Here is a 22,373-nt window from a genome sequence, read left to right as displayed (position 1 = left end):
AATTTCTTACTTTCAGCTCATCTTTCTGTACCTAACTTTGAATTTCTTACCTTGAGCTCATCTTTCTGTACCTAACTTTGAATTTCTTACTTTCAGCTCATCTTTCTGTACCTAACTTTGAATTTCTTACCTTGAGCTCATCTTTCTGTACCTAACTTTGAATTTCTTACCTTGAGCTCATCTTTCTGTACCTAACTTTGAATTTCTTACCTTGAGCTCATCTTTCTGTACCTAACTTTGAATTTCTTACCTTGAGCTCATCTTTCTGTACCTAACTTTGAATTTCTTACATTGAGCTCATCTTTCTGTACCTAACTTTGAATTTCTTACCTTGAGCTCATCTTTCTGTACCTAACTTTGAATTTCTTACCTTGAGCTCATCTATCTGTACCTAACTTTGAATTTCTTACCTTGAGCTCATCTATCTGTACCTAACTTTGAATTTCTTACCTTGAGCTCATCTATCTGTACCTAACTTTGAATTTCTTACTTTCAGCTCATCTATCTGTACCTAACTTTGAATTTCTTACCTTGAGCTCATCTATCTGTACCTAACTTTGAATTTCTTACCTTGAGCTCATCTTTCTGTACCTAACTTTGAATTTCTTACCTTGAGCTCATCTATCTGTACCTAACTTTGAATTTCTTACCTTGAGCTCATCTTTCTGTACCTAACTTTGAATTTCTTACCTTGAGCTCATCTTTCTGTACCTAACTTTGAATTTCTTACTTTCTGCTCATCTTTCTGTACCTAACTTTGAATTTCTTACCTTGAGCTCATCTTTCTGTACCTAACTTTGAATTTCTTACTTTCAGCTCATCTTTCTGTACCTAACTTTGAATTTCTTACCTTGAGCTCATCTTTCTGTACCTAACTTTGAATTTCTTACTTTCAGCTCATCTTTCTGTACCTAACTTTGAATTTCTTACCTTGAGCTCATCTATCTGTACCTAACTTTGAATTTCTTACTTTCAGCTCATCTTTCTGTACCTAACTTTGAATTTCTTACCTTGAGCTCATCTTTCTGTACCTAACTTTGAATTTCTTACCTTGAGCTCATCTTTCTGTACCTAACTTTGAATTTCTTACTTTCAGCTCATCTTTCTGTACCTAACTTTGAATTTCTTACCTTGAGCTCATCTTTCTGTACCTAACTTTGAATTTCTTACTTTCAGCTCATCTTTCTGTACCTAACTTTGAATTTCTTACCTTGAGCTCATCTATCTGTACCTAACTTTGAATTTCTTACCTTGAGCTCATCTTTCTGTACCTAACTTTGAATTTCTTACCTTGAGCTCATCTATCTGTTCCTTACTGTTTTCATCAAACTGCATGATGCTGAATGTTCCACGGAGGAATTCTTTCTGTTGTCCCTCCTCAATGTTGGTCTCAGACTCATGCAACATTGCGAATGTTCGCATCGCTTGAAGGATCTCCGCCATTTTCTTTGCACCTTTTTAATGTTACTTGTAACTGTATGATAGAAACATTGGAACTTAGCGAATGTTTTAAATTCTTCTCAAGTCTAGAAAGACATTTTTAGTAATACATTGCTTTTTGCGATAAGTCTGGATTTAAACGAATAAAATATAACCTGCCTTCTGATATGATACAATATAACGTATGCTCATAAAGTAATAGATTGATATATTAGTTTACCCAAAGTTGTCATAATAGGGCGCAACCTCGACCATTAGGACATTCTACAGAGATTTAGACTTAAGAGAAAATCCTACAGACTGTTGAATATCTTAATGATAACATAGATTCTCTCTCTATATATATATTATAAGATATCTTGATTTAGATATGGAGTAGATAGACATTACTTAATCTAGATATAGAATTCTTGATTTAGATCGAGAACTAAAGTAGGCCTATTTAGATCTAGCCTACAATAATTCTAGATAGAAAATCTAAATTATTCAAGATTTATCATAATTTATGGTATAGCTATAATGATAATAATGCCAATAATAGCAATGTCTCGGAAGGAGAGCTATACTTATATTAATACCAATAATAGCAATGTCTCGGAAGGAGAGCTATACTTATATTAATACCAATAATAGCAATGTCTCGGAAGGAGAGCTATACTTATATTAATACCAATAATAGCAATGTCTCGGAAGGAGAGCTATACTTATATTAATACCAATAATAGCAATGTCTCGGAAGGAGAGCTATACTTATATTAATACCAATAATAGCAATGTCTCGGAAGGAGAGCTATACTTATATTAATACCAATAATAGCAATGTCTCGGAAGGAGAGCTATACTTATATTAATACCAATAATAGCAATGTCTCGGAAGGAGAGCTATACTTATATTAATACCAATAATAGCAATGTCTCGGAAGGAGAGCTATACTTATTGTGGCATACGTTTGCTTTTTTTTTTTTTTTTGTGAGCTGAAAGGTGGTCGACGTAATAGTAGTGCCCCGCGGAAACGCTTTAAAGACCAGATTAAGCGCCTACTTGCTGGTTGCAGACGGCCTCAGAACGTGACAGCTGAATGTCACTTACAAAAGCCACGGAATACACTTTTGAGACCAAAAGAAAACCCCCTGCTGAGGTCGAGGACAGACGTAGATTCAGCGAAAAGAAAGTCTAAATCGACTACCGGCGGAATATCATTATGTCTGCTCATGACTTGGCAAAATATGTAGGTCACAACTGGGACTGCGTAGCCAGGGGAAATACGCATTTCTCATTAATCTTCGTACTCGAAAACAAGCCTTATTATTATTATTATTTTATTATTATTTGTATTATAGCTATTATAAGCTATACTAAATCAAGATCTAGATGTGTTTACCAAAAATTAAGGTCTTTCTCCAACGTTAAATTTGTCTTGAAGAAGAAAAGAAAACTTCATTAGTTGTCTCTATATGTCATGGTTTACTGAGAGAGAAACTTTGTGACAACTAAAGGTATTCTAGACTCTAGATATGGGCAGCGTTGTGTTTGTATAGTTTATAAACCAGAAACTAAGCAATGTTCAATGTTCAGCACTTGTGTCAAACGATGCTCGGTATGCAGGAGTAAGTAGGACTCAGAGATGTGAAAAGCAGAGGTTTGAAATCTTGACAGAGTGTTGACAATGTCGGAGCTAAACAAGCTATGCTCATGTCTTGACATTGAGAAACTAGGGTTCAGTGTTTACTTCCTCCCTGACAACGAGCACAACCAAGAGAAGATAATTTGATTGGTCCAAACATATGGACATTCAGTCTGACTACAATCACCATTACTACTAAAATAATAACAATATAGACGCAAATACGAACAGCATTCACATATGTCATATACTCTTTCTCTCTCTCTCTCTCTCTCTCTCTCTCTTTCTATCTCTCTCTCTCTCACACACACACACACACTTGCACGCACGCACACGACGATGACCAAAGGTTCTCCATTCCTCCTAGTCAAAAGTCTATTTGTTTGTTAATACATAATTATGTGAGAGCTGAAATTAATTTCTTAGGCAATATTGTAGACATACTTAATGATTCAAAATCTCTGAACTGAAAAATAAATAAACAGGTTCTATAACTTCAAATGTTTTTCGCATTTTCATTTTACATATTATGTCCCTTAGATAACAAATGGTGTAAAAAATGGATTAATATTCTTAGAATATTCTATATTATTTTACCATCAGCTTTGCTGTTCTTCTTGGGACACAAAGTTAGACAGAGTGATGCACCATAAATTGCCTTCAGAATAGAAGACTTTAAAAAAGTAAAGTAGCAATTATACATAAAACACTGAACCATAATCTTCAAATATAACATCGATATCTAATAAAATACTCTGAAAGACACAAAGATAAAGGCACATTCCTCGTCCCATATGCTAGGACAAATTTGTACAAACACTCCTTCTTCCCTAGTGCTATTAGAGCATGGAATGGGTTGCCTGAGCTAGCCAGGAAAACCAGTGACTTGGCAGAATTTAAGTCATTGGTTAACATGCATGACTAAATGCATGACGCGTAGGACGTAATCATCTTCTTTTTTGAAGTAACGTCTGTATCATATAAGATAAGATAAGAAGATAAAGTCACATTCCTTGTTCCATATGCTAGGACAAATTTGTACAAATGCTCCTTCTTCCCTAGCTCTATTAGAGCATGGAATGTGCTGCCTGAGCAAGCCAGGCAAACCAGTGACTTGGCAGAATTTGGGTCATTGGTTAATATGCATAATTAAATGCATGACGCGTAGGATGTAATCATCTTCTTTTTTTGAAGTAACGTCTGTATTCTATAAGATAAGATAAGAACTATAAGTGTTGAGGAAGGGAGGGAAACAATGTGTATAGACTAAACTAAAAGGGAAGTTAACAAGAAACTTCATATTGCAGACTCTATTCATTCTTGTCCAATTGTCTAAGGAATGTTGCTTCAAGTCACAGAGAGGCCTGAGAACTTTGCTCTAGTCACTGCATGTTCTGAAGCTTAGTCTGGGCAATACTGTTATCTTGAGCCCGTGAAAATTCCTACTACTTAGGGTCTTCAGATAGCTGAACTCTTGTTTAGCGGCCTTGGTTTTAAAAGAAAAGACATCAGGGTTACAAGTTCAAGGTCATAAATTGTCCACATTGTCATCATTTATAGCTACTAAATGTCAAGTGTGGATGAAAACATTGTATAATCAGGCACTGTAAGCTATAGTCTATGCTGTATGCAAGGAAATATTCGTTGCAATAGATAGTTCCATCGTTCTTTTCTGTGTTGTAAACATGTAAAGATAATAAATTGTGTGTCTTAGGAAAGATTCTTCTTTCTGCTTCCAAGCTGTAAACATGTTCGATGGCTTGAAATGTATATTTACTTACTTAGACTTAGGTCCTCCCGCGCCGTTCGGCGCATTGGGCGGCAAGCTGTCTTCATAATGATCTGTCACTGGCAATGTCTGAAGCCTCCTTCCACCTGGTGTCCACTGTTCTGAGGTCCTCCATGAAGGTGTGTCGCCAGGTAATACGAGGACGTCCCTGTTTGCGCTTTTCTATTTTTGGCTTCCATGTTATCGCAACTCTTGGTGTGCGTAATTCATTTTGACGTAGAACATGTCCCGCAAACCTCATGCGACGCTCAGTCACAACCTCACTAAGTGTTCGACTCCCAGTTCGGCATAGGATTTCCTTGTTTGAGATCCGGTCTGTGTAACTGACTCCCAAAATCCGTCTCAGCCATCTCTGTTGAGCCACATTTAGTCTTTTCTCAATTTTGACAGATGACTTCCACGTCTCACATGCATATGTAGCAGTTGGAATGACGATTGTGTTGAGAAGGTGTATTTTTGTCTTGAGTCCAATGGCTGGGCTAGTCCAAATAGGCTGCAGCCTTTGGAAAATGCTCCCTGCCTTTCCTATTCGACATGCTACATCATGGTAAGCATCTCCATCATTTGTTATGATGCTGCCAAGGTACGTGAACTTGTCCAGCTCTTCAAGCTTTGACTCGCCAAGTCTGACGGGGACAACCTTTGCCTTATATCCAACTCGCATAATTTTAGTCTTATCCAAGTTTATGCGGAGGCCAATTTTGGGTGCCTCTCTGTCTAGGCTCTCCGTCATTTCTTGAATGCATTTATTTGTAGCCCCGAGTAGTGCAACATCATCAGCAAAGTCCAAGTCCGTCAATCGGAGTTGTTCATGCCATGGAATACCAAAGGCAGTCTGGTTCATTGCTCTCCTCATTATGTAGTCGATGGCTAGGAGGAAAAGGAAGGGAGATAAGATGCACCCCTGTCTCACACCTGTCTCGATTGTAAAAAACTCTGTTGTTCCCTCTTCTGTTTTAATGCAGCAACTAGACTGACTGTAAAGGTGTCGTAGGATCTGGACGAATTTTTCTGGGATACCGTATTCTCTAACTATTTTCCATAGTGATTCTCGGTGGACACTGTCAAACGCTTTTTTGAAGTCCACAAAACTGATCGTTAGCCGTTGTTGGTACTCAAGACTTTGTTCTATGATATTTCGTAAAACGAAAATCTGCTCTGTACATGATCTGCCTCTTCGGAAACCTGCTTGTTCTTCTCTGAGCCTTTCATCTACAGACTGTTGAAGCCGTCTCAACAAAACAGTGCTGAAAACTTTGCCTGGAACAGAGAGGAGAGTAATGCCCCTCCAGTTGTTGCAGTCTGCCAAGTTGCCCTTTTTTGGAAGCTTTACAATCACTCCCTTTTGCTAGTGCTCTGGGACTTTTGAAGTTCGCCAACAGAGATTTAAGAGATCAGTCATTCTGTTAACAATGCACTGTCCCCCATATTTTAGCATTTCTGCTGATATCATGTCTAGTCCTGGTGCTTTGTTATTCTTTAGCACTGCTATGGCCATGGTAACCTCCTCAGCAGTTATTGGGTCTGTCTTGACCTTGAGATCATTGTCTGGAGAGGGGTCCTTGAATATGTAAGTTAGGTCTGGCGACAGTTGGTTAAGGGTCTCTTTAAAGTGCTCTACCCATCTTGCATCCTGTTCTTCTTTCGTTAACAAAGTTTGCCTTGCTTGTCTTTTATTGGTGCCCCATGTCCACTCTTTGCTCCAGTGAGATCTCGGACAATACGATGGAGGGTTTTTGTGTCATTTCTGCTTGCAGCTGCTTGTGCCTCTTGTCCCTTCTGCTCAATCCAGTCCCGTTTATCTTGCCGACAGCTTCTCTTTACTTTCAGATCTGCTTCCCTATAGGCTTCTTCCGCTAGGCTGCGATCCTGTGTTTCATTTTTCTGATCTCGTCTACGTTTGGCCTCTTTCCTCTCATCTATCAATTTCCATGTTCTGTCTTGTATCCACCGTTCCTTGTATGAACCTCGCCTCCTTCCGATAACTTCTTCCGCGCACCCAATAGTGGTATCTTTGAAGTTGGCCCACTCTTCTTCAAGGGTCAATATATCTGCAAGAGCCTCAAAGCGGTTCGTTAGTTTCAATTGGAACTGTGCTGCAGTATTGCCGTCTTTAAGCTTCTCTACATTAAATGGGCGGGGTCGTGTGGCTTGTTTTGGTTGGCGTTTCAATCGGAGCTTACATTTGCCACTGACAAGGTATATTTATCACGTGTCAACTATTTGCATAACATAACCGAAAAGCAAAAAGCATAAAACTGAACCACTGGTAAGCATCAGAACACTAATAGTTAGTGTCTTGGTCCAAAATATTGGCACTGGACATTTTTTTTCATAGTATGTTCTATCTAGTTTGACTTAGTATTACTATACATTTATTATTAAGTTGGCTACATTCTTTCAATTTTTGTTATTACTATGCGTTGTTTCTTTAAAAGGAAAAGGGGTGAAGGGATGCCATGCACCTGACCCAAAGCCTCCTAATTTTAAAGGTGTTTCCCCTCTGCGTTTCTGTTATCTTTTGGTATAAATGTTGCGATTTCAACTAGACATCTTATTATAAACGTAGTAATACTTCACATTTGAACATGCATTGAAACATAACGGAGACACTTGTACAAGTCAAACTAACAACAACAACAAAAGAGACATACAAATTATACATAAATTACACAGCACAATTAATTTACACAATATTAACAAATAGGCAATGAACGGCTAAGAGTTATAGAGCAGGACACACACAATGAGCAGGACATAGGCCTACACAATGAGCAGGACATAGGCCTACACAATAAGCAGGACATAGGCCTACACAATGATCAGGACATGCACAATGAGCAGGACATAGGCCTACACAATGAGCAGGACATGCAACGAAAAGAATCAACCAGTACATCGACTACAAAGTGAAGACCAGTTCTTTGTTAAACTTTGATTTTATTTTCTAATACCAACATTTTCCTAACAGATGATTGACTATAGTTCTAATATTCGACTGCTTATGGCATTACAATGATAACAAAGCCAATATTAAAAAATGGTCATATTAGTAACAACATACTTAAACAGAGTTCTATGTGAGTTTTTCCACGTATAGGCCTAATATTAGTCACACACTGCTGGACTTGCCTTTCACCCAGTTATAATACTACACATCGAAATAGATCTAGTCAGTTCTAACATGAAATGTCCTTCTAGTCAGTTCTAACATGAAATGTCCTATTCAGTTCTAACATGAAATGTCCTTCTAGTCAGTTCTAACATGAAATGTCCTATTCAGTTCTAACATGAAATGTCCTTCTAGTCAGTTCTAACATGAAATGTCCTTCTAGTCAGTTCTAACACGAAATGTCCTATTCAGTTCTAACATGAAATGTCCTTCTAGTCAGTTCTAACATGAAATGTCCTTCTAGTCAGTTCTAACATGAAATGTCCTTCTAGTCAGTTCTAACATAAAATGTCCTTCTAGTCAGTTCTAACATGAAATGTCCTTCTAGTCAGCTCTCCCACAAACTGCATGTAAACTATTTGTAAATAAACATTTCTGACAAAGTGAAATAGAGGGAAGGGAGGATTTTAACTTTTATGATCTCTGTGCTCATTGATATATCACTAGACAATGAAAAAAGTTTACTGGTCTATAAGTCTATATTAAAAGCACACAGACTGCATGTTGTCATTAGGAGATTCTACTAAAAAGCTAGTGTGTCTCACAGCCAGCTCTGACCTTTAGTGGCACTCTGACAGGTCAATTAATTGAGGTCATGAAGTTATATAGGACTTGAGAGTTCCTAGTCTCACTAAGTTTTGTTTTGATTTGTACCTTTCAAAAACATCCATCCAAACAATTAGGACTGAAAGAAATTATTGACAGAATATTTTTAAATGTTGTTTGGCGTGAACACACTTCTGGCAGTCAAATAAAAAGATGAACTTCATGAACTGACAGTGACAACTAAATGAAACAATAAACTTGAATAAGTGCGAAGGTGGTATCATAGAAACCATCATAGAAAAACTTAGTAAAAAACATTATATGAATAAATACATATAAATGACTGCAGTTTTCATTGTATGTTATTTCAAATCAACTAGATCAGGACCATTGTGATAGACTGGGCAACTCATTGATCAAGTCAGTGCCACCAATAGATACAGTCTTCTTTTGACTTCAATATTAAATAGTCACAATAAATAGATGTTCAGTATTTACACAATAAATGTACATTGAATCTATATCACAGATTTTATATTCACACAAACAAGCATTAATTAGTATGAACATCCAGGGCGAACTAAAATAAATATCAAATGTTTTTTAACAGAACATTTCTTCAAACATTCTACTGACATCAAATCAAAACAATGTTGATAGCAATAAGTATTTTTTGTTATATATTTATGTTTGAAAATAATGTTCTTTTCAAGCCCCTACTTTTGTTTACTCAGAAGCTCTCTGTTAATGTCACAATGAATATCTATCTTTGGCATAGGAGAAAAAGTGAAAGAAAAAAAAGCTCATTTACAAATTCCAAAATGACTTGTTTGACACATCCCTTGTATTACTGACCTCAACTGGAATGTGTCATATGTGCAACGCAGTAAAGATAAACAAAATATTTACACTATACATTTAAATTGCTACTAGTTCTAAATGTTACAGTCAAACATTTAATAACAACACACATTTCAAAAAATTCAGAAACATTTTTTGTTTTAGCTTTTAAAAAATACTACTTAACTCCAATGGAGGTAACACTAGCTAAGACATGTGTACATTTAAATTGCTTCATGTGTCTGTTATATAGGAAAAGCACTAATACAAAACTGTGAGAGATCTATTTACATATTGCACACATAGATAAAGTGTCAATGCCAACCAACACAAACTTAGCTCCATATCACATCAAGATAGAAAGTCTGACAACATTTCCATTCAAAGAATGCAGACTGAAAAGTTAACACATGAACACATTGTAAGTTAATGGATAGATGAATGTAAGTAACAGTTCATAGTACAGACTACAGAAGTCAGTGTAAGTGAAGTGTATAAATGTAAATTTAATGTATTTGCACAGAGACATGTCATTTTGTATATTATACAAGTCATTAGCAGCTAGTTCAATGTTATTTCTTAGTTTTTCCTCATTTTCATATGGTCTAACAGAAAACTTTTTTTTAATTTTTGAAATTTTTAAATTTAATTTTTAATTTTCTTTCTCTTTAATTTAATTTAAAAAAAAAATCATTATTGTTTAAACTAATTTAATGAAGGAAACTCTGATGGAAAGCCATGTCCCAATGATTTAAAATATTGAGAAAAATGGAAAACTTGTCTAGATATAAAGGCAACTGAAATACATTTTCCTGATGGAAACTACTGGTCCCAGACATCACATTACAATGATACAATGAGCTTCTTTTAAATATAGAGATTTATAAATAATAATGATCAATGTACAGAGATAGAATCACATAACTAAACATATCACTATGTAAAGTAAACAACCAATTGAGATAAGTAACAGGAGAGACAACTCTTCAATAATTTCAGAACACATTTCCTAGGAGTGTCACAGTTAGTGTTCTTATTGCTCCTAGAGTGACTTGGAAATGTTGATCTATTGCTTTTGAGACTTTCTGTCACCCATTTATCCTTCATGGTAGAATAAGGCAGAAAACATTGACTTTGTGTAAACTACAGTTAGCACTAGTAAATTCAATTATCCAAATATTTGTTCAAGGCTGCATAGTAATAAATAAGAAATATCAATCTAACAGTTGAAATTGTGAATGTCCGACTAGGCTGAGTTGGGGGGGGGGGGGTATTATTATCTTCTGGACAGCTGTTCTGGTTCATAACGACATAGTTCTGCCATCTGGAGGAGACTTGACTCTAGAGAGTGTGCAAACATTTCTGACGATGTGTCTATGCAGGAATTGAATGTAGCAACACTGAAGTAGATATGGTCAGGTTTTGGGTTATAACAACAACCATAGCCATCTGGAACAACAGCACCATAGCCCATCCAATAATCAGACACTGTTGGCACCTGGAGAATATAGTGAAATAAATGTTCAACTGTAGTCACTGAAAAAAAAAATTATATAATCTACACTTCACTAAAGAGAATTGGTTATCCTAATCTTGTCTGGATGAGTAATGTCTAGTAGAAACTTTAAATGTACTAAGTGGCTAGTGGAAACTTTAAATGTACTAAGTGGCTAGTAGAAACTTTAAATGTACTAAGTGGCTAGTAGAAACTTTAAATGTACTAAGTGGCTAGTAGAAACTTTAAATGTACTAAGTGGCTAGTAGAAACTTTAAATGTACTAAGTGGCTAGTAGAAACTTTAAATGTACTAAGTGGCTAGTAGAAACTTTAAATGTACTAAGTGGCTAGTGGAAACTTTAAATGTACTAAGTGGCTAGTAGAAACTTTAAATGTACTAAGTGGCTAGTGGAAACTTTAAATGTACTAAGTGGCTAGTGGAAACTTTAAATGTACTAAGTGCTTAGACCAACCTGGCTAGTAGAAACTCTAAATGTATTGAGTTCTTTGTAAGATGGATCTTTGAAAACTTCTGGAGTTGGAATTCCCAATTCATTTGCTGCTTCTCTCAAACCCAGAAGGTGAAGGTCTATGCCATGACCCAATATAGTCTGAAACAACAGAAAATGACTTAAAATTATTTGTATAAATTATATATTTATGAAAAATCTTTAATTGTTATAAAACTTTATCATTCAGAAATATAAAAAACTCCTCAGTGGTTCTGTCAGTTCCTTACTTGCAACATATAGTCTTGTTGCCACTGGATTGCTTCAGTCAGTAAATGAAGCTTCTCTTCTTCCTGAAAGTAGAAAATGTTTTGTTCATGATGAAATCAATTTAGTGCAGTATGTAATATATTGAAAGTAAATACCTCACTATGATTCACAGATTCTAAAGTGTTCATAATCTTACCGTTGCTTCTGTCTGGCCCAACATGGCCTTGACCCATGCCAAAGCTGCTGGAGAATTGGCTCGGATGACATCTACACGACCTTGTCGATATCGTCTGACAGAGGCACTCTCATAAGTTGAGGTTAAACTTCCATGGATTCTGAACAAAAAAAAATTATTTATATATTTATCATTTGAGAAAAATCAATTCTGGAATACAAATGTAATGTTAAAGTAATAAAGTATGATAATAATAATAGTTTCATTTCTATAGAGATCTCAACAAATAGAATGTAGGTTCCAGACTATTGGAGAACACAACTGACTAACTCACAGCTCTAAAGGCAAAACTCTTCCTTTACTCCCTTACTTGTAATATGTAAGCTGTAAAGCCAACTGGATGTAAGCATCTGGACTCATGTTTTGACTTTTTACAAACTCTCGCCCATAGCTGTTAAACTTGAAGACTGTCAGGTCAAAGTCTTCCACCATACTGAAAAGAACATAAAAAAACATTTTGATGGGGAAAGAAATGTAAGGAATAAATTATGTTGACCTTAAAAAAGAAATAAACATTATTTTTACATTTCTGGCATGTTGCTCTAGCCAACAAAATTAGATTTTGGCAACAGTCGGGCATTGGAGAAAACAAAACACACTTGAAGTCAATATTTAACAGAACAAAGTAGCGGATAAAAAAAAACTTAAAATAAATGATGCAATATTTAGAAATACATTTTCTTGAAATAAACATTTTCAAAGGGGACTGAACTCGTTCGTGTGATTATTGATTGGATTTAATTCTCTAGTCTGTGAGCCCAATTACACGCGAGCTTTTATTTTCTTATTCAACACAATTATCCGAATTTAAATTCTCCCCCCCCCCCCACTCGAGATCTTCCCATCACACTCGTCACACACAGCCAACACAAGAGTCAATGCTGAATAAATTAGTCATTTGATGGGCAGATAACTCGAATGTTTACTATCTGTACAATACCGTGACACTATTCATTACCATGTTTGTTCTATACTGTACTGTATCTGTACAATACCGTGACACTATTCATTACCATGTTTGTTCTATACTGTACTGTATCTGTACAATACCGTGACACTATTCATTACCATGTTTGTTCTATACTGTACTGTATCTGTACAATACCGTGACACTATTCATTACCATGTTTGTTCTATACTGTACTGTATCTGTACAATACCGTGACACTATTCATTACCATGTTTGTTCTATACTGTACTGTATCTGTACAATACCGTGACACTATTCATTACCATGTTTGTTCTATACTGTACTGTATCTGTACAATACCGTGACACTATTCATTACCATGTTTGTTCTATACTGTATTTGTGCAATACAAAGTTTGTACGAGTCTTTATTTCAACAAGACAATGTTTGTATGATACAGTATTTGATCAATACAATGTATTGTACTGTAATTATTCTTAGATCATATCATTGGATTTGAAATGGACTGTTAACGTTAGTACTCATACCCAATCTGTCTCTCTCTCTAAACACACAGACACACAGGCCTCAAACACGCACACACAGACACACAGGCCTCAAACACGCACACACAGCCCCGAGCCATCCCCTAGTTTTCCCATTTGATATTTCTTTGCCTTTTATTTCCACGTTATCTAAGATGGAAAGTTGAGGAGCGGGGGGGGGGGGGGTTATGATAGGCGTGGGGAGAGGGGTAGAAGCAATGGAGGGAAGGGATCGAGTAGATCTTGGTGTATGCACTAGAGAGCGGGCCTTGTTTGCTTGGCCCGGGCCGCTCTGTCTTTCACCACAGCCAATTTGGTGGGCGCTCTGGGCCGCGTCAATATTTAGAAACAAAATAACGTCTTGTTGCCCCATCGACTGGCTCCTTTCACCCCCCCCCACCCGCCGCCTTTCTATTCAGCGCTCCTTTTTTTTTCTATCTGTGCAGATATTTCTCCTCTTTAAGAAGAGTTCGCCAAAGACTGATAACTCTCAGTCTTATGGGGCCATTCCCCTCTAATCCAATTAGACTGCTCGGTCTAGGCTCCAGATTACATGTATTGATCTGACCCAGTCCCAGGACCCTGACAGGAGCAAAAGTCAAACTTGTTAGAGAGTTGTCAGAACACAAGAACGGCGCAGAATGTGCATCTCTGTTCACTAGGCAATAGCCAAACCTTTTCTTACACATCAGGTCAGTAGGAAACGTACTGCTTCCACACGAACAGTGAAGAAGATTGAAGAGTGAATAGGATTGAAGAGTGAAGAGGATTGAAGAGTGAAGAGGATTGAATAGTGAAGAGGATTGAAGAGTGAAGAGGATTGAGGAGGATTGAAGAGTGAAGAGGATTGAAGAGTGAAGAGGATTGAAGAGTGAAGAGGATTGAAGAGTGAAGAGGATTGAAGAGTGAAGAGGAGTGAAAAGGATTGAGGAGTGAAGAGGATTGAAAAGGATTGAATAGTGAAGAGGATTGAAGAGTGAAGAGGATTGAAGAATGAAGAGGATTGAAGAGTGAAGAGGAGTGAAAAGGATTGAAGAGTGAAGAGGATTGAAGAGTGAAGAGGAGTGAAAAGGATTGAAGAGTGAAGAGGATTGAAGAGTGAAGAGGATTGAAGAGTGAAGAGGAGTGAAGAGTGAAGAGGATTGAATAGTGAAGAAGATTGAAGAGTGAATAGGATTGAAGAGTGAAGAGGAGTGAAGAGTGAAGAGGATTGAAGAGTGAAGAGGATTGAAGAGTGAAGATGATTGAAGAGTGAAGAGGAGTGAAAAGGATTGAAGAGTGAAGAGGATTGAAGAGTGAAGAGGAGTGAAAAGGATTGAAGAGTGAAGAGGATTGAAGAGTGAAGAGGAGTGAAGAGTGAAGAGGAGTGAAAAGGATTGAAGAGTGAAGAGGATTGAAGAGTGAAGAGGAGTGAAAAGGATTGAAGAGTGAAGAGGATTGAAAAGTGAAGAGGAGTGAAGAGGATTGAAGAGTGAAGAGGAGTGAAAAGGATTGAAGAGTGAAGAGGAGTGAAAAGGATTGAAGAGTGAAGAGGATTGAAGAGTGAAGAGGAGTGAAAAGGATTGAAGAGTGAAAAGGAGTGAAAAGGATTGAAGAGTGAAGAGGATTGCAGAGTGAAGAGGAGTGAAAAGGATTGAATAGTGAAAAGGAGTGAAAAGGATTTAAGAGTGAAGAGGATTGAAGAGTGAAGAGGATTGAAGAGTGAAGAGGATTGAAGAGTGAAGAGGAGTGAAAAGGATTGAAGAGTGAAAAGGATTGAAGAGTGAAGAGTATTGAAGAGTGAAAAGGATTGAAGAGTGAAGAGGAGTGAAGAGTCAAGAGGATTGAAGAGTGAAGAGGAGTGAAGAGTGAAGAGGATTGATCTGATCGGCCAATGGAAGTGTGTGAACTATTTGTTTGACAAGACAAGCACTACCACAAGTGTTCGTAAATTGAACTGTAGTGTTTCTTTCATAATTGTTTTATCTATTCCGTGTAACATTAGTTAACTAAATTAAATAATAGACGAAAAATTTAGCATTTATCTGTACAGGCTTCAATGTCTAATACCATAGATGTCAATAAGAGAGAGAGAGAGAGAGAGAGAGAGAGAGAGAGAGAATATACAGTTCTATTGTTTTATCATACATCAGCCAACACAACGATTCCTCTCAATTCACTCATCGAGCATAGACTAAGAGATACCTTCATTCCTTCACTCAGTACCTACTAGACTCCACACATCCGTACTCAGCACATCTTCCAATTCAAGCACATCGCCAAGAAAGTGTGCAACTAGTTCCCCAGAGCGTCTAATTCATCAATCCACCGCTTGCCGAGCTCACCGTTTGACACCAAATTTTAATCGCACCCAACTAGCAAGGGGAGAGACTCGTCTATCCACGCACTGCTCGTCTAGGAAGAGTTATGTGAGGGTAGGGGCTTTCTGAAGACGTGACGCCCGCCTGAATGGAGTGCAAAGATTCCCATCTAATACTAGCGCTTGTCGCAAGAGACCCGTGAAAATAGACTCAATTTCCTCTGGTTTGGACCCAGGGGACAGTTACAAATTGTGCAAAGTAATTGTCCATAGAATCTTGCTGCGGGGAAATGATTTAATTTATGGAAAAGAGGAGATGTGATGGCTGACCACTAGCTGGGAATGTCTTCAGGAGAAAAACAAAATTGGTGGACAAGAAAAAAATCGTTGAAAATAAGAAAGCTGTAAAAAAAAAGTTTTTCAAATTAATGCAATTTTCTTAAAAATAAAAGAAAGAAATAATTATTTGATTTAATTTGCTTCTAATTGCACGAGAATGTAGGGGGGAAACTTTAAAAAAAATAGAAATTAAAAAATCCAAGAAATAAAGAAATTAGATTTTGAGTCACAGAAATCTGGCAGAAACTCAAGTAGTATTTTAGAAAGATAAATGGCTGCTTTCAAAAGCATGTTGCTTAGATTTCACTCTTTAACCCATCTCTTTAAACTTTATTTATAATTGAGTATTCATGTGCAGTTCTGGAACCCAGTTTCTGCTGCAGCTTCCACTTCTGTTCTAGAAAGTTACTTCCAAATGATCAGACTAACCAACCCCACAATGTAACTAGTTAGATCAATGACTTGGGAAACAGTTGCACAAACACTTATTGAACTCTTGTGTTCGATCTTACCGCGTGGGTGTTAGGGTGACTTCCTATACCTTTCCTTGCCCATGTAACCAGATGCAGTATTGACTTACATGGGAGGGGGGGGATTATTTAATAATAGCTACTGACATTCATTCGAGTAGGTCAATGCCCAAAGGTTGAGGTCATACACCTTCCATCTATACCGAGTTCACTCCCGATTGATCGAATGTGTTGTGAGACAGAAACATTTTGGTTGTTTGCTTGTACACTGACTTGACGTTTGGAACAAAATACAATCCATGAAGTCAAAGTGAGTCAACTCAGTAGCTAGGTCTCCAGAATGAAAGAGGCGGGGATAGAACACTCAGTAGCTAGGTCTCCAGAATGAAAGAGGCGGGGATAGAACACCCAGTAGCTAGGTCTCCAGAATGAAAGAGGCGGGGATAGAACACTCAGTAGCTAGGTCTCCAGAATGAAAGAGGCGGGGATAGAACACTCAGTAGCTAGGTCTCCAGAATGAAAGAGGCAGATTCATTAAAGTGGTGGATAGAACACTTATTGAGTAAGTAGCAACAGGAAGGGGAAATGGAGTCATTAGACATGGAGTCATTAGACATGGACCTTATTGAATACAATAATGGGATGTATTTTGGTAAGCATTAAAAGGTTTAGCGTGAATTCTGAATCTACTACTACACAGCAATGTCCAGTCCTGCAGATATTAAAACAGAACTCACCTGTCTACAGATTCTTTGGCCAGCTGGATGTCCTCCAGAGACTGAGGTGTCAGATTCCAAAGTAAACATTTGGGTTGAGGGAGTTTGTTTACTTCTGTTGTTTCTAGAGTAATCTTCTCCTTGCCACTGAACAGACATAACAAAAGTAGAAGTCAGTACTTTGTTCACAGTACTATCGCCATGTAGGCCTACTTTGTTCACAGTACTATACCATATACTTTGTTCACAGTACTATACTATAGTTTGTTACTGAACACTAAACATTTAATCTGTCTACTGACTGACTGATTAGTACTTACATAAAGTTGAATGCATGTTCAATCATGTGAGTTAGAGCTATGCCCTCAGCCACTGAATGTTCCATGTTGATTCCACAAGTTCCATCCTCAGAAACAATGAGCTGAAATATATTTTTGTTACAGATATAGACAAAGGACAACTTTCAACTCTCTTCAACTCTAAAAGAAGTCTTGTCTCTCTATGATTCACTAACCCCCCCCCCCCCCACTTCTCATATATCTAAAAGAAGTCTTGTCTCTTTATGGTTCACTAACCCCCCACTTCTCATATATATCTAAAAGAGGTCTTGTCTCTCTATGGTTCACTAACTCTCCCCCCACTTCTCGTATATCTAAAAGAAGTCTTGTCTCTTTATGGTTCACTAATCCCCCACTTCTCATATATCTAAAAGAGGTCTTGTCTCTCTATGGTTCACTAATCCCCCACTTCTCACTTGTATTGTTTTATCCATCCACCTGTTGGCTGAGTTACTGTGGACACCTTGACCATGAATGATATGATGTGTCCGTGCTGTCATGTCATCAAACATGTCTCCCAAGGAACATGGACCCGTGGGCACAGTAGCCTTGTCAAGACACAAGAGAAACAAGCAGTTCTCTAGGACATGCAGATTGGCTCTGTTGATGGCATCTGGAGAAGATAAAAAAAAGGATATCTAGACAACTGTCTTGCACCAAGATTTGCCTTGTATGTAAATGGAATTGGAGAAACTATTTTCCTAAGTAACATTTATCACTCGTGACTTATTGAATAGCAGTTTAGTCAAGCTAGAAACAAAAGATGACATCATATATTGAATGATTTTTCTTTTTCCCAATATTTCATTTCCTTTGTGTGTACATGTTGGACTACCTTTCTGTTGGTCACTGTAATTTACCTTGTAAAAGTCGTTCTCTTGCTTCCGCCCATAAAGTTCGTGGTAGCGATGTCAAAACACCGACAGGTTCTGATTGGTTACACTTTTGTTCGGCCATGTTGAGCACTTGAGCAAGTTGCAGGCAGAGATTGGACTCAGAGAGTTCTTCACCATTATTGTACAGATCAACTTTATAAAACTGAAATGATTTCAATAGATCATTATTATATAGATCAAAATGTTTAACTTGAAATAGTTTACTAGTGTTGTGCGTGTACCACTAAAAGGTATCAATAAGTAATTAAAGGTAGAACTGACATGTGACATTATTAAAGCTCATTGTAAGTGTCTGCATTCCTCTAAGACTTATCAGTCTAGAGACAGCCATTGACCTACATCACAATGACACATTAGCACAATGACACATTAGCACGTAGCTGTAGTATATGTTGTGGACTACCTACCTGATTGTTACAGGCCACCACAATGAAGTCTCTGCCCATGAAACCCAGGTCAGTTCTCTGAACATCCCTCTCACGACCTGGCTCTCTGTAGGATGAGAACAGACGATAGTGCTGGTCCATACACAGTGGCTGACCTTTCTCTTTGTACTTACACCTGTCAATAGGCAGTGTTCTCCTGGAACAAGTATGCATACAATTAGGTCACCAGGTCTCCAGCCAATAGTCACTTCAAATATTGGTATACTATCAACTAACCAATGTTGAACAAGTGAGCAGACAGAACTATGGAGTCCAAGGGTCTTAAACTAACATTCAACATTTTCAAATATTGTCATAAGAATTTGAGACCTTCATTTTTTTGTCTTCAACCAATCTTGTTATTTTCTCAGCCAACACCCAAACATACGAAAAGAAAGATAATCCAGCACCCTACCACACCCCAATTCCTTTAACTTTAAACAATTTTAAAAAAAAAGTTTTATAATTTGAAAAATAACCAATAGAATTTGTAGAATGAGTCACGTGTCTTTAATGTTCTTATGTTTGCAAAAAGCCCATTAAAGTGAAAAGAATGGTATCCAAGGAAACATAAAAACGAAAATTGAACTATTTAGAGAAAGATTTGAACAAAAGATTCCCCAGCAGAGAACTGCTTTCAACATTTGCCTGGCACATTACAGTGAGATACAACTGGCCGACAACTCCAGAAGGCAAAGTTCCCAGGTCTTAAACGTTCCCAGACTGACACGAAATAGCAATTTTTTCCCTCTCTCCTGCCAATTTCCCTGCTTGGGTCCAGTTCTGCGTGTTAATAGCAATCAGGACCGGAGGGGGTGGTAAGGAAGAAGGAGATACAAAATTTACAGTGGAATAAAAATAAGAGAAACAGAAGAAAGCAAAAATGACTTCCCCAAATGGCCGCAATAAACGATTTTCGAAAATGACTTTGGTTGGCTGAACGAAATCACGTGACGTTTAAAGACGTCGGTTAATAGAAAACTTTTTTTTTATTTTGCTTCTCTTTTTGTGTTCAAGTATTTGGACATTTAAAAGAGTTTTTGTTTAAGAAAAGTGTAGTCATGGGAGTAACGTAACAGTCCTCTAGAGCAGTGAAGTAGCAGTCCTCTAGAGCAGTGAAGTAACAGTCCTCTAGAGCAGTGAAGCAACAGTCCTCTAGAGCTGTAAAGTAACAGTCCTCAGTAAATTAACAGTCCTCTAGAGCAGTGAAGTAACAGTCCTCTAGAGCTGTAAAGTAACAGTCCTCTAGAGCTGTAAAGTAACAGTCCTCTAGACCTGTAAAGTGACAGTCCTCTAAAGCAGTGAAGTAACTTTGCTACTTATTCGAAGTAAGAAAAAGAAATAATACTGAAAGAGACCCTATACCCTACACTTTCCACTGCTTCAACTTATTAATATTAAATGACTTTAAGAAAAAAAAAGCTTTCTTTTTTTTTTTGGAGTTGCCAAATATCTGTTTTATCTGATGTATTTCCAATGGTAAATAATTTTTATAAATTCAAACCTGCCTTCGCCCCATTTTTTTGTTTTTTTTTGGAACCTGCTGTTCTTTTAGAAATTAGACTAGTCAGTGAATTGGTGTGCAACTTAAAGTGTAAGTTGGTGTAAAGCTTGGTGTGTAATTTGATGTGTAACTTGGTGTGTAAATTTGATGTGTAAACGAGTAATGTGTAAATGTTTAACTTTGTATGTAACTTTGTATGTAGCTTGGTGTGTAACTTTGTATGTAACTTTGTATGTAACTGGGTGTGTAACTTACGTGTCTATTAACTGTTTGAAGTCCAACATTCCTCGAATAAATTTGGCGGCATATCTGAAGATACAAAAACAAAAACAATTTGGTCAATAACCATTTTGTTCGGCCGATATCTACATTCTACTTGTACCTATTTAGACAAGTTCCAAAGCAACTATTTAGCAAGCAATTCGTGACTCCTACCTGATTTGTTCTCTACGAGTTGGAAAACTTTGATAAGGAAACACTGCTGCTGGGTTAGAATTAATCAGCACTGGGAGTCGTACATTGAGGTACATGTCATTCAACCACCATTCTGTGGCCTAAAGGAGAAATACAAGGGCTGGTTAGATCTAAACGGTATCAGTTTTACCTGAATGTGTTCAGATACAGATCTAGGCCTACAAACAAATAGGTAGCTTTTTCTGTTCTTTACCTGATCATTTATACATCTATTCGCTCAGTCATACAGGTAAATATTTGTCACCAACATTTTCTTACATCCATGCGCGATGGCTGAGTGGTTAAGCGCTTGGCTTCCGAGCCTAAGGTCCTGGGTTCGAATGTCCGTGAAGACTGGTATTTTTAATCTCGCGATTTTTAGGGTGCCCCTGAGACCTGAGTCCACCCAACTCATTATAATGGGTAGCTGACTTTGGAGGAAGGGAAGGCGGTTAGTTGTTCTGACCCCCTGCTCGTTAATCCTTGGCCATAGAAACAGATGACCTTAACATTATCTGCCTCATAGATCGCAAGGTCTGAAAGGGGAGCTTTTTTTTTTTTTTACTATGCAATAGATTATAACTTGGATTCACTCCCCTGCCCAACAGAAAACATAATCTGGTACGGGAATTTAAGAAAACAAAATGAAATAAAATATAACTCTAAAAAATTGGAATGTCTATTTAGCTTTATCAACGTCAGTCTGAATGTCCATGTTGGTTCACTTTAAATTTATCTACGTCAGTCTGAATGTCCATGTTGGTTCACTTTAAATTTATCTACGTCAGTCTGAATGTCCATGTTGGTTCACTTTAAATTTATCTACGTCAGTCTGAATGTCAATGTTGGTTCATTTTAACATCTTTCAAGTTTCAAATAATGTATTCCTCGCTTTGTATATTGTTCTGTAGTTCTATGTTGAAGAGATCTCAAGTCAACATGTTTCTGTAGTTCTATGTTGAAGAGATCTCAAGTCAACATGTTTCTTTGACTCTTCCTATACTTCTCTTTTTTCTTTAATCTACATTTTTATTCCAAAGTTTCCTTTAGGCCAACAAACTTATGGTGATTGCATCATAAATCTTTGTGTTATCAGATTTGAAAGCACACAAACGACCAGTTTCAGTTTTATGGCAGTAGGTTGAATACGTCATAAAGCCTAGCACTCGGAAGGTTAATTTTAGCTACCAGATTGGCCATCAAGTACTTAATGTTGCCCTGTTTATACTCCCGCCAGAATAATGTGTGAGGGACAAAGTGGCAACTCACCCAGTTGTCGGTACACTGCTGTCTCTTCAACAAGTACTCTTGGAGTATCTGGCCAGTGCCATCAGGTTTGATGAATTCATCCACGGTATATTTGGTCTTGGCGTAATCTTGGGGCGCCACCACCGTCTTGATGAAGTTGAGATATTTCTCCATCGTGCTATGAAGGTCAGGGACGGGAAGTTTGGGGAGGGGGTGCTGGGGGGAAAAAAGCAATTCCAGCCTGATCATAATTAAACAAATTCAATGAATGGATTTAATGAGTATTTTAAAACTAAGAAGGAAAAAAGAACATATTTTTTTATGATATCAATAGAAACACAATTACAATAATATTGGTCAGATTGGA

General features: G+C 37.3%; 2 protein-coding genes across 13 annotated transcripts in view; both read right to left on the bottom strand.

The window, feature by feature from the left end:
- LOC106079232 (WD repeat-containing protein on Y chromosome-like) overlaps window positions 1-2,992 on the bottom strand; it is a 49,599-nt gene extending 46,607 nt beyond the window's left edge. The window contains exons 1-2 of the mRNA XM_056021135.1: window positions 2,823-2,992; window positions 1,291-1,474 (exon numbers count right to left, since the gene is read on the bottom strand). Of these exons, the coding sequence (XP_055877110.1) occupies window positions 1,291-1,443 (153 nt within the window). The 5' untranslated portion in view covers window positions 1,444-1,474; window positions 2,823-2,992. The remainder of the gene's footprint in view (window positions 1-1,290; window positions 1,475-2,822) is intronic.
- A 4,782-nt stretch (window positions 2,993-7,774) lies between these two features.
- Window positions 7,775-22,373, bottom strand: part of LOC106060968 (choline O-acetyltransferase-like) — a 311,392-nt gene continuing 296,793 nt past the window's right edge. For all 12 annotated transcript variants that reach the window (XM_056019773.1, XM_056019766.1, XM_056019765.1 and 9 more), the window contains 13 exons: window positions 22,028-22,222; window positions 20,741-20,859; window positions 20,561-20,614; window positions 18,784-18,958; window positions 18,341-18,518; window positions 17,897-18,093; window positions 17,463-17,563; window positions 17,164-17,289; window positions 12,174-12,296; window positions 11,825-11,963; window positions 11,649-11,711; window positions 11,383-11,520; window positions 7,775-10,910 (listed from right to left, as the gene is read on the bottom strand). In XM_056019773.1, the coding sequence (XP_055875748.1) occupies window positions 10,689-10,910; window positions 11,383-11,520; window positions 11,649-11,711; window positions 11,825-11,963; window positions 12,174-12,296; window positions 17,164-17,289; window positions 17,463-17,563; window positions 17,897-18,093; window positions 18,341-18,518; window positions 18,784-18,958; window positions 20,561-20,614; window positions 20,741-20,859; window positions 22,028-22,222 (1,830 nt within the window). In that variant the 3' untranslated portion in view covers window positions 7,775-10,688. The remainder of the gene's footprint in view (window positions 10,911-11,382; window positions 11,521-11,648; window positions 11,712-11,824; window positions 11,964-12,173; window positions 12,297-17,163; window positions 17,290-17,462; window positions 17,564-17,896; window positions 18,094-18,340; window positions 18,519-18,783; window positions 18,959-20,560; window positions 20,615-20,740; window positions 20,860-22,027; window positions 22,223-22,373) is intronic.

Source organism: Biomphalaria glabrata, chromosome 2, assembly GCF_947242115.1.
Source record: "Biomphalaria glabrata chromosome 2, xgBioGlab47.1, whole genome shotgun sequence".
In the NCBI taxonomy this organism is placed as follows: Eukaryota; Metazoa; Mollusca; class Gastropoda; family Planorbidae; genus Biomphalaria; species Biomphalaria glabrata.
Note: the sequence above shows the minus strand (reverse complement) of the source record. Positions and strands in the feature narration are given on the sequence as shown.